At 38.2% G+C, this 15,439-nt stretch overlaps 1 protein-coding gene across 1 annotated transcript; it reads left to right on the top strand.

The window, feature by feature from the left end:
* Positions 1-1,340: 1,340 nt before the first annotated feature.
* Positions 1,341-10,602, top strand: DNAJC12 (DnaJ heat shock protein family (Hsp40) member C12). The gene is made up of 5 exons (XM_026106383.2): positions 1,341-1,604; positions 2,897-2,975; positions 5,853-5,992; positions 7,594-7,792; positions 9,787-10,602. Exons 1-5 carry the CDS (start codon positions 1,527-1,529, stop codon positions 9,879-9,881), a joined length of 591 nt encoding a protein of 196 aa, XP_025962168.1. The 5' UTR covers positions 1,341-1,526; the 3' UTR covers positions 9,882-10,602.
* Positions 10,603-15,439: the final 4,837 nt, after the last annotated feature.

Below are 15,439 nucleotides of genomic sequence, written 5' to 3' on the forward strand. Positions count from 1 at the left end.
ATTTTTTTCTGTTATGCTTTTGTGGTTTGTTATTGAGTTGGGAATGGGGGAAAGGGAGAGATTTGTAATTGTTAATTCTTCCACTTTGTTGAAAAAATGTATCAGTTGTTTCATCTGCTCTGACAAATATCCTAGTTATGATTTCTAGCAGATTCGAATCGTTCCACTGAGATTTCTGCTTTGTTGTTTATTAAAGTTTATATTTAATTTTAATGAATAATTATTTAATTAAAATATGTTATTGGCTCTTTTTATGTACTTTATATATTTTACTGTCTTATTAGACTATCTGAATGTAGAGTAAAATAGGAAATTTCAGACAATACAGCCTTCTGTGTTAAAGAGAAAGCAGTAGAAGGCTACTATTATGTATAGAGAGACAATTTAAAAAGATTAATAATATACATCATAAAATAGTAATAAATAAAGCAGTCGTAAGTGCAAAAATAATATTCAGAATGGCCACTAGGTTCTTCACTGATACACATACAGCTATTCTAGCCACAGTCACACCCTCTGTATCTGTTCCACATAAACTCTCACCTGCTAGGTCACTGCATCTAAAATTGCATAAATATTCACAACATAAATTTGTAAACATTATTTTAAAGAATCAGCAATATTTGGTGACATTAAACATCTTGCATTACAAAGCTCTTGCAGGGATAGACGGAAATAAAAAGAGCTCCATAGGCTCCGGAGGAAAGACTTCTGTGAATGACTGGTATTACACCTAGGAATTCCTTGTTATTAAATCAGTGAATGGATCATAGACGAGTACAGTAAAGCGTATCAGTGGTCTTTGTGAGACTGAGGCCTTGATCATTAATCACTGTTCAAACTTAAAGGCATTTAACTTCAATGTAAAATGAGTTTTACAGGGAATGTTTACTGCACCCATGATAAAGACCTTCGAGAAGAATGTGTCTTTTGTTAACAGACAACAAGTATTTTGTTTTCATAGTCTTAACTTTGTCAGACATGAAAAATGTACAGAAATGAACTGAACTGCTTGTTTTTGAAGAATAAAATATCTTTGTGTCCTATGTAGCCTTCAAAGACTAAAGATTCACCCCATTCTTTTGTAGTGGGGATGCAGAAAATACAGGTCCCAGTGCAGGGAAGCCTTTAAGTGTGTGCCTGATCTGAGTATATGCGTGATGGCAAGACCTAAGTCTCAAATACAGCTAGGTTTTACTTAGTATCCTGAATTCTCTCTAGTCTGGGCGAGAGCCAGAGTTGAATGTTGCAAGTACTTTGGGAACTACAAGTCCCAGGGAGCACTGCCATCAGCAGGTTTGTGCCGCCGCATTGGTGTCCTGCCGGGGCCAATGGAAAGCAGAGGTTTCCCGAGAATTCATGTGTGTCAGCTCCCTCTATTAAAAAGCGCTGGAGAGAGCTGTAGACCTGAGTGGAAATAGCTTATTTCCCTTGGCTACTTTTAAAGCAGCCTGGGAGCTTTGTGTTGATACTCATATTTTACACCGCGGTGCCTCGGCCTGAGGCAGGCCCCCGGACTTGCCCCCATGGATGCGATTTTGAACTGCAGCCCGGATGACTTGGAAGATTACTACAACTTGCTGGGGTGTGATGAACTGTCCACGGTAAGAGCCCTCCCTGCCGCCTCCCCACGCTAAAGGTGTTTGCAGTGTGCTTGTGTTCTGATCCCCCCGTAGAAAGTCGGTTACCTCTACAGGTAGGGCTAGCTGAAATGCATCACGAACCTCTTTCTTGCCACTTTTATCTTGTAGTATTTCCTCATTGCAAAGCTCAATTTACTCATCGTGTCAAGAGCCTAGAATAAGGCTTATATGAAAAATGCTTTATAAAACAGAATTTCATTATAGATGCAACTGAAATGATGCCTTATTCATTAGTCTCGTTCAACATGTGATATGGTTACGTGTTATGAGCCAACTGCGTAAGCTTGAAAGCATAAAAATAACATTTTAGAATATATTCATGATTTTAAAAGATGACAAAAGCTATATATGTGCAACTAATGCAGTCAGTGTTCATGGCTCTAGACAGCTGGTAATGCTATTGACTTTCTCAGTTTTTTAAATAGATGCACTTTTTTTTTCCTTAGTGTTCATTGGTTGTGAAGAAAAACACTAAAATAACAATCTCCTTATTTATTCATCATATTAATGATTTTAAATGTTCAAATACTAGTTTTACTAATTAGTTTTGGTAGCAGATACACACCACTTCATACTTTAGGATGAGATCTATCTAAGCAACTGTTGAATGATTTGTAGCTAATACAAGCGTTCTTCTTCCTAAAGATGTCCATGTCCATATAACATTTTTTGGATAGTCAGAGTTAGTGTTATCCTAATATTTTTAATCCAGCCGCTGCGTTAAGTGGGACTGGGTTTGGATTTTGGAAAGAGAGTTTTAATTACACTGCTGTAGTGAATGATGAGCATGGGAAAAACCTATCTTTTGTGCAGTAAATATGATCAGATGCTCTCATCTGTCCTAAAGGTTACACGCGGGGAGAATACCTCTGTCTTTCCTGACAGAGGAGGCACGTTAGGTAAGCATCGCTGCTCTGTTGCGGAAGGCATTTTAAAGCTTTTCCTGAGGTAACCTCTAATACGGCATCCCAGCAGAGGGCAGTGTTAAAGTGACGGTGGCCGTCACCACACCGGCTAACGGAGCTTCCCGGAGAGGGAAAGGAGGCGTGCGTGGAAAATGAAATTTAAATAAGCAGTGCAGCTGACGGATGGTTGTTATTACCTATTTTGCTTGTAATAAAGCTTGTAAAATGAACAAGCAAAAGCCTTTTAACATCCGTCGTCGTGCCTCCAAACTCTTTTCGAAAAGCAAATTCAAAAATCTTTTCTGCGTGTATGTATTTACTCACTTTAAACCTTGATATTCTGTTTAGGTTGAACAAATTCTTGCAGAATTTAAGATTAAAGCCCTTGAATGTCATCCTGACAAACATCCTGGAAACCCCAAAGCAGGTATGTATTGTTCCCTGTTTAAAAACAATCTCCCCCCCCCCCATTAATATGACTAAGATATTAAATTCAGCCTTAATATTTTATTGATTATTATTTTCTCCATATATTCCCCCCATTGTCATGTGTATTGAGTGTATTGTCTTTTAATAGCAAGCTTTAATATTCTATTCTAACACACGCTCCTAGGTGGCAGAGCAGGGGAATGCTTGTTTGATTTTTTTTCCCCCCTTTGGAGTTTTTGATTTTTTTTTCTTTCTGCAGTAGAACATCTTTTAATTCAGAACCTGTTTTATGGAGTATATCCCTTTCTAGACATATGAGCTTGACCTGCCTCTATGCTCAGTGACACTCAAATGCCATAATTGCATCAACTAGATAATTTGCTTCCGTGAACACGTCAGGAACATATTAAATGTACTTTAGTTTCTTTTAATGTAATTTAATAACTGGAAATAAAGAGAAGCCAGCAACACAGGAGCAGCCATCTGTTTGCAGAACAGCAACTAACATCTGAGTTTATGAAAGCGTGCACTTCATCATACCCAAACCATACCTGTGACTTCAAAGCAGCACCTGGGTTATTTGAAGACAATCTTATCCATTTGTAACTAAAAGGATAGTTCTCATCAGTGATCACAGACATCTGATTACTTTATATTGTTAAAATAAAGGCCATTGTGATCTTATTTATAGTCAAAGTTTGCAGAAGAAGCTACTCAATGTTGAATTCTATTCAATAGAATATTGAATTCTATTCAATAGAATATGATGTTGAAGATTATCTTTTCCTCCCTCCTCTTCTATTTAAGAATTTATATGTCGTCAAATAAATACTTCTACTTACAAGGCTTGAATCATTAGAATGCAGTATTTGCTTGGAGAAAGAAAAATAAGCACAAAAAATAACCTGAGTGTAATTGTTAATATTTGAGGAATTAATGGAATTAATCATAAAAAGACTTTATCCATCTTTTGGAACTCTTCCTAAAAATTCTCTGTTTAGATTTTCATCATTGTCATTACTATTATGGAAATCTGTAAAATTTCTTTTGGGTTCCCTTGGTGACTGCGATTTTCCAAAAAGACTGGGGAACTGAGCAAACAAAACCCAAATATATTTCTATTTGTTTTATCCTTATTTATTGATCAGAGCCTGCAGGAGCAAAGGAGAACAATCTTTACTTCCCTTTTAAGATGTGCTTAGTTCTAGAGTGTTAAGTTCTTAAAGCCACCAAAATTTGTTGTAGAATAATTAAATATACATCCCATTTTGCTTAATGCAGAAATTCTTCCTCTCAGTTACACTATCAACTGTCTGAACAAGGTAAGCGTATGAACCTTCCCCCTTGTGTGAGTCTGACCTTCTCATCCGCACCCTCTCCCGGGGTGCCAGGCTGGGAATACGGTGTGAGTTAAATGACATGTCCTGCACTGCCTGTAGGAAAGCTTTCAGCAGGACTTGGTTTTTCTTTGTGATGGAGTATGATGAATCCTTATTTCCTTATCTAATTTCAGTGGATTGACAAGGGGGATTTAAAAAGTGAAACAGGTAGGATCTTTTCACTTTGATATTCCCCGACAAGGAACCGCTTGAAAGCATTTGAGAGACAATCTAGCACCTATTAAAATAACCTAATGTCTAGTATTTAACTTATTCTAAAAGACAACGGAAGTACTGATGAAGCCAATGGAATCAATTTTGTCTGCAGCAAATTCTGGCAATTGCATTAGGAGACAGAGACTACAATCGATCCCATTGCATCTCTCCCCCCGCCCAAATTAACTGAAACCAAGTAACTCCAAAAGTGAAGCCAAGTGCCAAATACTGGAGCAGCTTTGTTTGTTAATATGTAGTAGTTTATGCTCCATGTACCTGAACCTGCTGCATGTATTTTAAATGTCATTTCACAGTACTAGTGAAAATTGACTTTATAGTGTTGATTTAATCAGTTTAATAAAGCTTAATGAAGAGTAATTAAAAAAGACAGGTTTTATTTGTTCAAAATGAGTCACACTAGAAAAAGGAAACCTAATAGCCCCCCGCAACCTGTTGTCTGGTGTTTGATTTATGGTTGTCAGTTTGGATTAGTGTTTGGGCTCAGCATATTTCAAAAGAAATCTCTCTAATTTGTAAACTGGAGTAAATGAATAATACTAATATATCACTGTAACACAGGTGACTTGCAGATAAAATGTAAATCTTTATAGCCCTCCTACAAATAGTAACATGCAACTGCATCCTTAGTAACCAGTTAATGAAAAATCCTGCTGCAGGGAAAAATGAGTGTTCTCATTCATGCAACCTGGTATCCAAGATAACATTTTAGAAAATGTCGAAAAGAAGCCTAATGAAATGCACAAGTTAGTTAGTTTGCACTATATTTAGATTCCTGTGCTTGCTTGTTGTTTTTTCCTTCTCATTTTCTCCCCGCCCCATGTTTTCTTGGTGTTGTGTTCCGCGCTGACTTCCTTGTTACTGTGGATATAAGTGTGTACGTTCTAAGCATGATTACTCTGGTTTAATTTCAATTTTTAAAATGCTGTTTACAGGGGATGACTCGTGCCTTTTGCCTGCTGTTCCGTATATGTTTCTCCAAACTTAAATTTAGGAAATTTTGAAACCAGCAGACAAATGAGCGTCTTAGCACTCATTTGAGACGGACATCAAATATCTATGGAAGGTGCTGTAGTTCTAAAGCCAGCTAAAACTTTGCAAAGCCGTAAGCAGAGCAACCACAGACCTGTCACTCAGTCCTCTCCTCCTGTCTATTCTACTCTCTTCACTCTAAGCAACTGTTGGCAGCTCGTCTTTCACATGCAAACTAATTTCATTAAAAACAAGTGTTGGCTTTAGCATCTTTTTGGTTTGTGTTTTAGTGGAGAGTTTTCAGAAGCTGCAGCAAGCTAAGGATACTCTTGCTAATGAAGAGAGTCGAGCTCGCTATGATTACTGGCGACGGAGCAAGATTACCATTCCGTTCCAGCAGTGGGAGGCCCTGAGCAATTCGGTGAAGACGGTGGGTGTTGTTTAAATTTGGACATTCGGTACTGGGCAGGTCCCACTGTGGGACAGTGGGCAGTGGTAGGGCTGGTCCATGGGAAATGTTCCAGTGAATGTGAGGGTAAGTTGTAACACCTCTGCAGCTGTGGGTTTTGGGGGTAGGAATAGTGTAGAATGATCTCTAAGGCAATGGAAATAAAATTGGAGGGCTAAAGAAGTCCATTCATAGAAGGGCTTTTGGCTACTAGTTTTAGAATAAATTTATCAAATTGACACTTTCATGTGTATTATATGAAGCTTAAGTAATGTGAGCACTTTTTCAAATGCTTCCATGTACTTTGATTCTTGCAGGAACCTTTTATTGGTTTTCAAAGTTAGATTAAAGCTAGCACCTTTATGTAGTATCTTCTCCTTCTGATATAGTACTTATCAGGTAGTTTTGATGCTAACTGATTAAACAATGAGCTATCTGAAAAATCTAGAAGCTGTTCTCTTGGAACCTTGGGCTTCATACAAGTCTTTGGAAGGGCCCTGCAAGGCTGGTGGGGTGATTTGTGACAGTGATTTTTTTTTTTTGATCGCTGTTCTTGCTGAAATCAAGTCGGGCTTCAATTCCTAAAAACTGTTAAGTTCTTGAGGTGCTGTATTGCCAGTCAAACTCTCTGGAGTTGTTCTCCAGCTGCACTCTAGGATGACTGACAACACAAATGGATGACTAGTGACAGATTGCCCCTACTAGTAAACCAGAAATTTAGGTTATCTGCAAAAGGTAGGACAAACTACAGTATAGGCTTACCCGTGGAAAGCGGAGACATTTTGTCACAAGAAATATCCATATTTAAATACCACTATTTTCTTGTTGTGGGGAAGGGTGCTGTTGACCTGCCTTAGAGAGAGATGTTCTGAGCATTGTTTTCCCTCCTTATTTTACTAGTGAGATATTTTGGTGGCATATTTCCAGTAGGGCCTAATTTCATTATGCTTGACCATTTTCTGTCCAGTTAGGGTGAATGATAGTTACAAATTTACCTGATCAGATCTCAAGACAGGTGAATAAATACACTTTTGCTTTTCTTCCCCCCAATTCTGCTTATGAAAGATGTCTGAGAGCCTCTTCAACTAAAGCACCATGCTTGAGTGTAACTGTTTGCTGGAAGAATGCCATCAGGCTTAGTTCACTTCCAAACAGAGGCATTCCACAGACCTCAATAGTAAAACTTTCAAAATCACCTTGCTTTCAAAGGGCATCTTGAAATCAAAGACAGCTTTGAAAATGGAAATCTTCTAAGTCATGTAAGCTCTCTTTAAAAGTTGTTGAAGTCACGACAGAAGAAAATGTGGACAAAAGACCCATCGGTACTTTAGAATTATTTGGTGCACTTCTACATTTTGTTCTTCATCCCCACTGGCATAAACTATAGCTGTGTCCCCCTACTCAAATCCTATTTGCAATATGTTACTATGCTTTCCTTATCCTACTGACCTGCAAGTTTCTCTCTAGTATGTGTTTCTGTTTAACTCTGTATTATAACCATTTAAGAAAGAAAGAAAAAAAAATTAAAAATCTTTCAAAACACAGGAATTGGTTCTTTATTTGCTATTTTTGCATTTCTTTAGTCAATGCATTGGGCTGTCCAAAGAAAGAAGGACCAAATGCTGGAAGCTCCCGTGAACAATAGCAGCAACATAACTAGTGAGATTTGGACCCAACAGACTGAAAACAGTGAAGACGGATTGTCAGATGGGAGCAGGGAGCAAGAAGATTTTGCAATTCCTGATGTGAAACCGCAGTCTTCAAAGAGTCCAGACTCCCCAAGTAAGTGAAACCAGCAGTTACAGAAGATTGCAGAATCCAAGAACTGGCCTGAAACTGAGGCTTTTTGTCATGAGAAATTCTTTTCCAGAATAATACATTTAATTGGTAGCTTTTTTAAATGTGGTTTTGGGTTGGGGTTTTGTTTTTGGGTTTTTTTTTGTTATTTATTTTTTATTTAATTTTGAAGCTTTCAGGCCCTTTTTCCTCTCCCACTCCATGTTTGCTTGCTTGTTTGCTGGTAAAACCAAAAAATGGAGCAGAAGAAAAAAGTTTGTCTTAAATCAAAAAGGAAAGTTTAGTTTCCCTGCTAACTCAAAGAATAGAAAGGTTTCTCAATTATTTCCAGCAGTATTTTTAAAATAACTGCTTTCAACTATTAAATAAAGCAGTCAGATGTGATATTCATTATTGTTTAATCCAGCATTCAATACTCATGCACAGTTTACAGCTGATGAGCTAAAAGGGAGGACTAAAAATTGAGACTTGAAGAGTTCTTTTGTATTTGATCACAGGTTTAAAAAAAATATGTACACCGCAATAAATGTCTATTTCGAAAGCTGTCATCTGGATAGTCAGTATTTTCTGTCTGTTGTTTAGGTTAATACACTTGAATCACAGTTTACTTACCACAAGGCCCATCCTCTGTTCTACTTGATGCTTCAGTAGTTTCATAATCTGGGGTTTATGTTATCAGAGAACTATCATTAAACAAAGTCTTGTCATCTCTTCCTAGTTTGATCAAACGAACGGGAAATGAAATTAAACTGAGGGAGCAAAACCTAGTTTAATCCCAGCATTTGTGGAATGCAGAAAATAGACAAGAAAATTCTAACAGCAAATCTATGTGAGGCATAACTGAAGATTTAATATTAAAAAATGATGCCCTGTAACAAGTTACCATCTCTCTTATACTATTTGCTATTTTTAAGTAATTAAATCAGCACTACATCCTTTGTAAAAGAGTAAAATTTCAAAGTAAAGATCAACTAATTCTTTGTGATGGTGAACTTTCTTTGCAGGCATCTTTTAAATTTTTTTTTCATGTTTTATTTTAATTTCCATAGATTTGAATGGAAAAAATATCAAACCCATCAGATGCCTACTTAATTTATTCTGTAGGACTATAATCATATTAATAAATGTGGACTACAGAATGCATTTATTCTTCAAGGCTTGTATTGCTTTTCAGTGTTCATACTGGCTGCTGGGATGTCGATAATTTCTTTTTTTGTCTTAGTCCAGGAAAATTTATATTTGTTCCCCCTTTTAAAATGAAATATTCTTAGGTTCTGTCTGCTGGTCCCTGAGAATTACAGACTACAGCTCCACATAGCTATTTCAGCCTGAATTAATAAATCTGGTAATAGGTTTAATCTTTCTGATATAGGAAGATCACATTAGTGTTCACAGCCCATAGATCATACAAATATAGCACTGTAAATGGGCCTGAAAAACTCCTCTAGTCCCTTGTGTATGGACAGGCCCATCTATACCCACATCATTCCTTACAGACGGGGGTCTAATCTGTTCTTAAAAATGCCCTGAGATGGAAACTTATGTCTTAGTATCTTCTAATCCGAATATTCCTGACTGTAATTAAGTGCATTACTTCTTGACTAATCCAACAGAGACATGGAAAATTATTCCTTCCCTTTATGCTTCTGCCTTTCACATACTTGGAGATTTATCATGTCACCCTCCCTGTCTTCTTGAGATTAAGCAAATGCAATTTGTTCGCTCTTCTTTATAAGTCATATTTTCTAGACTGCTCATCATTCTAGCTGTTCTCCTTTGGAGTCTTTCCAGGTGATAGATATCTTGAAGTTTGGTGCTTGCTTGGTGTCTTTGAGGTTTTTGTTCAAATGGTGCCCTGCCAGTCAAAAGCACTAAAAGTGTCCAATTTTTTAATTACTTTTTGGGAAGTTTATCAAGTATTTCAGCCAAGTTGTTTTACACACACATCTAATAATTTATTTGGTCTTTTTTTTTCTCAGGATTTTCAGAGGCAAATTACTGGCACTTGCGTTTCCGCTGGTCAGGGGATGCTCCATCAGAGCTTCTGAGGAAATTCAGAAACTATGAAATCTAAAATGCAGAATTCTCAAGAGCACAAGATTATCTGTTCAGTAACTCAGTATTTTTTGACAGCAGTTATGTTATTTGTATCTTGTACTCATTCACTGCTATGTGAATGTTGTTCAAATAAGTGGTGTCTTAATACTGATCTGTTAACCCACATCTATGAGCTTTGCAGATGGAGGTCTTTTTATTTAATCAGCAAGCAGTACCCTTTTCAGTATTAACATAACTAGTGTTTGTGCATAGTTATCTAATATCTTATATACTGTTTCTTGTATTTTTAAATATTGTGTAGCGAATAATATTTTTGTCGGTACTGCGATACTGTAAGAAAGTACTCTCACTAAAATCAAAAGTCGTTGTTAGACTCCAGGAACTCTTGCTATTAGTGATGATAAACCAAAAGCTACATGATAATGAACTTCAAGCAAAATTATGTTTATTTCTAAATTAGGTACTCTGGGTTACTTCTCTGTTGCATTGTACTTATTGTAGTGATTTATATTGCATGCATGCACTATTGCAACTTAATATTATTAATACACTGTACAAGCTTAACTTGTCAGAGAATTGTGATCTTGTGATACAAATGAAATAAGAACACTCTTATTATCCCAGAAGGCAGCTGTGATAGAGCAAGCTCTCTTAAAAAGTAGTTGCATTCTACCTTAAAAAGTAAGCTTTTTGCAACAGCTATTTGTTTTGGCAGGCAGTTCCAGACCCTCACTTCTCTGGTTAGTAGCTTTCTTCCAGCCCAGGTTTATTACTGGACATCTGGATACCCCTTGTATGTGTGCCGACATTGTCCTGTGGCTTAACAGTAATTTCCCTCCCTGCTGTGGCTTCACAGACAGGGTCTTAGCAGGTTTTGTACGGTAGGAAATGAAGAATCGGGCCCAGCCAACATTTGTGTACAAATATAACATGAAACATCTTTTATATTTTGGGCAACTTTTCAAATTGTATGTTGTATTTATTTATTTTGTATTATTTTATTCTTTATAAACCTTGTCAGTTATTGATATTTGCTTTTTTGAGTAGCAAGTCATTTCATCACAACAAATAAAACAGCATGTATACAAAAAGGGGCTGTTCGCATTTATTGAAATGGAATCCTTTACCCACCACAGGGATCCCCCTTGAGTTTCTGCTTACTTGGCCTCTCAGTGGGGAAGCCCTGAAGGGAGTCCTGTTATGAATCCTTAGCATCTTCATGGAAAGTCTAATCTGAACACTAGTCTCCTCCCCATGTGGAATCAATATTCTGATCCAGCCCTGAGGTGGCGTGTTTGGCTCTGCCATGCAGTGGTATGATGTGCGGACTGATCTTCTACTGTGCTTTTCCTCTTCTGTGCCTATTTGCTGTACATTGTAACACAAGCACCTGCCAATGCAGCCCAAATAATATGTATATCTCATTAACCTTATTAGTGTATTTGTCAGTTTTCTTTACAGGGGTTGATGCTAGTGTTAATTCTGGTATATTTGTACTGATCTATTTTTGAAAGGTTAATGTATTGCTGTTCTGCTGTTACAGCTACTGATCTAGCTTTGGTGAGATCAGTAGTGACAGCTATTTTTATGGCACATCCCCCTGCTTATCTAAAAATCTAATTTTTGTGGATTCTGGATGCTTTTCCCTTGCTTGCTTTGCAGCTGAAAACATTAGGGATAATATAAATAATTCTCTGCTAGTATCTGCTAAATGAGATTACACATCTTCTTCTAGTGCATGTACCATTTTCCTTTATATAAAGGTATGTGCTCAAGAAAGTCTTTTTCAATCCATTTTTATCAAGGAGGGACTGTAAGGAAGGCCAAATAGTAGCAGAAGAAACTCTAGCTTGTGCGAAGGATGCAGAGCAATAAAATACATTTTTCTCTCTTTAACAAAAAGATGGAAATGCAGCTGGCTGGAACACTGGATCAAAGAGTAGCTTTTAGATCAAATCATCCCCATTTCACTTGCTCCTGAAGGTAAAAGGGGGCAGTTTGATGGATGATTTAGCACCTAACAGGGGTGGAGGGAGAGGACACGACAGGACCGAGACGGGACTCCCTTGTCAAATGCGTATACAGGCCTTTGAACAGCACCACCATTTCTCATGTCATTACAACATATTATTATTAATCAATTATTACATGGACTGTTTTGGCAAAATACTTTCACCTATTCATTACAGATAAATATTTGCACATATCTGGAAGATTCCTAGCCCAGCAAAAGCCTATAGCAACTTACCTTTTGCAATACTCTAATTGCTTTCTACCCTAGTGAAGGGCTCAGATTCAGTGCCAGTAATTGGTTCTCTAGTGCACTGATGTTGACATTGCTTTTGTTTACATACACACACACACACACACGTGCTCATATACATATTTACATATATATATATACACATATATGTTTACATATGTATTTAACTTGAAATGGTCCAGTTTTCCATGTTTCTAAAATGGGGATGAATTAACCTATTCCTAGGAGAGACAACCCAGAGGTACTGGAATGGCAAAGGAAGCCATGCAGCCTGTTTTATTTCTGGGACAGCATCAGTGAGACCCAGCGACCAGCACAAAGAGTTCACTGGAGTAAGTGGGCAGCCCAGCTGTCTTTCCCACTTCAGAAAGGAAAGAATTAAACATATGACAAATTGTGTTAGCTTCAGGACACCCCACCCGTTCAAGCAGAAGCTATTCATCTTTTTTTTTTTCTTCTTATGTAGTGTTTTTAGAAGCCTTATTGCTAGTAGCATGAAAAGATTCAGCAAATGTCCCAAGCGACGTTATGCACAGTACCATGGTGCATTGGCCTCTGCGCTGGTAAACACATAACATACAATGCTTAGACATTAATTGGAGCAGGGCTTGTGAAGCTGTGTCTCTCAAGCACTGAACTGATGTGGTTAAGCAGCAATGCAGCCATGTATATGGGGCTTTTCAGTGGCCAAGGGAGAACTGAATTTTCTTTGCAAAGTGGGAACAGCTGCAAAAGGATGGTTGCAGGGGAACAACGGCAGCAACAACCCCAAATAACGTACTCTGGGGTTAGGGGCTGTGGGAAGCCAGTGGCTCATAGCTGTGAAGCTCAAGCTGGGGAGAGGGCAGCCACCCATGAGGGCTAGAGGTAGGGTCCCGGGTCTCTCTGTAGCAGCTCCTATGACTTGTTTAGGCAGGTAACAACACTGCCCTGAATGCTCTGGGTATTGGAGAGGTCTGACTTGGTGAGTGACTTGGTGTTCTTGCATTATATAAAGTTACTAAAGCTTTAATAGTGATTACTGCACTAATTCTTTTTCTTGTGCAAATGTTAAATATGTAAGATCGAGAATGTTCTAGTTCTTCCCAAACTTTTAGATCCCAGCAGCAGAGTTAAAATGTTGATGATGAATACAAATAGTATGACTTAAAATCCCAGCCTGAGTAATGCTGAATGACAGACAAGATTGTATCCTGACTGCTTGTTTTGTTCTTTAAGAAAAAAAAGCAGTTATATGTTCTATAACAGAAGCAAGTGTCCTGATGACTAAAATAGATACTGAGTAGCTTTAATTTCCTGAGCATGAACACTGCTACCTTATGCTTTCCTATCTTGAAACAAGAGACAAGACGGCTGGGAAGGTAAGAAGTGAAACTGTTATAAAGCTGGTGAAATTACACAGCAAAAGATAAAGCAACTCAGTAAGCCATCAGCCTCTGCTGCTGCCAGCTGGGGTGATATTTATCAGTTAGCTTGTGCTGGGTGTTCTTACTGTGGCACAGTGTACGTGCTTGTCCTGCTGTTATCAGAGTTTGCAAGCCTCTGCCGTGATGCAGGCACTGCGTTCGTTTGCCTTCTTTTTTTCCTTTAGTCTCATTTCCCTCCCACGCTAAAGAAGCTGAGGCTCTTCATGTGCTTTTTTTTGTCCCAGCTCTGAAAAGCCTGTGCCTGAATTGTTACTGTGGCACACTGTAATATAGAGACTGGGAAGTTTTACTTGACTTAAGTTTGTCATGTACATCGTAACCTGTCACAGGTGATGGATGCTGGAGAGTAAACTTTTATATATATATATTTTCTCCCTATAGCATCTTCACAGTGGCTTGTTCTTGCTTTCTTCTTTTGGCGGGGCAGTGAAGGAGCGGGACTACTCTTACAAAATGAAATTTGCTGCTGATGTTTGGAAGGGTTTCCAGCCTCGCATCAACTGCAGTGTGGTTCTCAGTGCTTTGCGAGCAATTATTTGCTTGCTTCTTTGTCAAAACTGCTTCTCTGGAGGTACTGAAGGCCTCTCGGCACCAAAGGCAGGCAGCTCTTCTTAAGAGGCACGGTTTGACTCTTGTGCATCAATCCTTACAGAAACCACACTTACTTCTTCCAGACCGCCTTGCTCTGTCTCACTCTGACAACTGATGTGTGAAAAGGTAATCAAATCAGAGCGGTAGTGCTTTACCCCTTCGCCACAAAACGGAGATCAAAAGCGACAGGAGGAGCGACGTGAACCCAGCCGGAACGCTGGTGCTGACAATGTGTGTGCCACTCCAGCAGACTGCGTGGCAGGCCCTACTTACTTCGGTAATTAAAAAAAATTACAAAAAAACCCAACTGAAATTAAAACCATATGGTTCTTCCCCTGTAGCGCCTTGATGGGAACAGTTTCATAAATCTTATTGAAGGGGGTGGATGGGAAGTAACTTGGGTGTTCACTGCTGCTCTTTTGCTTTTTCAACTGCAAGTTTTAGGGAAAATCAGTTTCAAGGCAAAAGGTTTCATGCAATGCAAATATTTTAGCTTCCTTTCTGACAGTCTGACTTCTTTTTTTTTACTATGTCAAGTTTAAAATGAGTATGTGTTTTGGTGTTGGTTGGTTCAAGTTTCCATCCCCAGCAAGTTCTCAGTGGAAAAGACTTCTTGAAGATGAGAACTCCATAATAAATATTTATCATGTTGGTGCTTTTACTTCAGATTTATTAGACCAATGAAACATGTCTTTGGAAGTAAGCGACTTAAAGGAGTCGCTTAAAAAAAAAAACAACTGGTGACTTTTTCAGTGATGCAATGGAAAAGAAGGACTGAGCATGAAGCTTGTCCATGGTGTTTTGTATTTTTAGTCTTTTAAAACTGCCTTTTTATTAATTTGGAGTGGTATCAAAACCACTGTATTACGCAAAATAGAGTTTTCTCATCTGTTCCAGATTACAAGGGTGGGTGGGATTTTAAAGTTATATACGACCCCCCCAAAATAGTTTACATTCCTGACTAGTTAAACAAAGCCAACTCTTATGTGCGGAAAAGAAGTTACAATTTTTTTTTAATTGTTATTGGAAACGTGCATGGTCACTGAAGAGTCTGGTAGCTTGCAGAGTTATGACATCTTGTACTGCTCTCAGCACACCATTTAAACTGTGCTGCCCTGGGGAGCCGTCTGGCCCTGCCTGGCATGAGCAAGGGATATAAGCACACTGAAATAAAAAAAAACAGAGTTTCTAATACAAAGTTGAATTTTCTTAGGTATGTAATCTATTTCCAACCTGGATTCTGGTTCATACTGTTTGGGCCCACCATGGGTTGCTGGTGCTGGGTGTTGTTGA

This window comes from Dromaius novaehollandiae, chromosome 6 (assembly GCF_036370855.1).
Source record: "Dromaius novaehollandiae isolate bDroNov1 chromosome 6, bDroNov1.hap1, whole genome shotgun sequence".
NCBI classification, from domain to species: Eukaryota; Metazoa; Chordata; class Aves; order Casuariiformes; family Dromaiidae; genus Dromaius; species Dromaius novaehollandiae.

Excerpts from the sequence above, each read along its gene's own strand:
- DNAJC12 (XM_026106383.2), top strand. The coding sequence starts at position 1,527 with ATGGATGCGATTTTGAACTGCAGCCCGGATGACTTGGAAGATTACTAC. Across the intron at positions 2,976-5,852 it reads TCCTGGAAACCCCAAAGCAG|TGGAGAGTTTTCAGAAGCTG; the intron begins GTATGTATTGTT and ends TTTGTGTTTTAG. Across the intron at positions 7,793-9,786 it reads AAAGAGTCCAGACTCCCCAA|GATTTTCAGAGGCAAATTAC; the intron begins GTAAGTGAAACC and ends TTTTTTTCTCAG.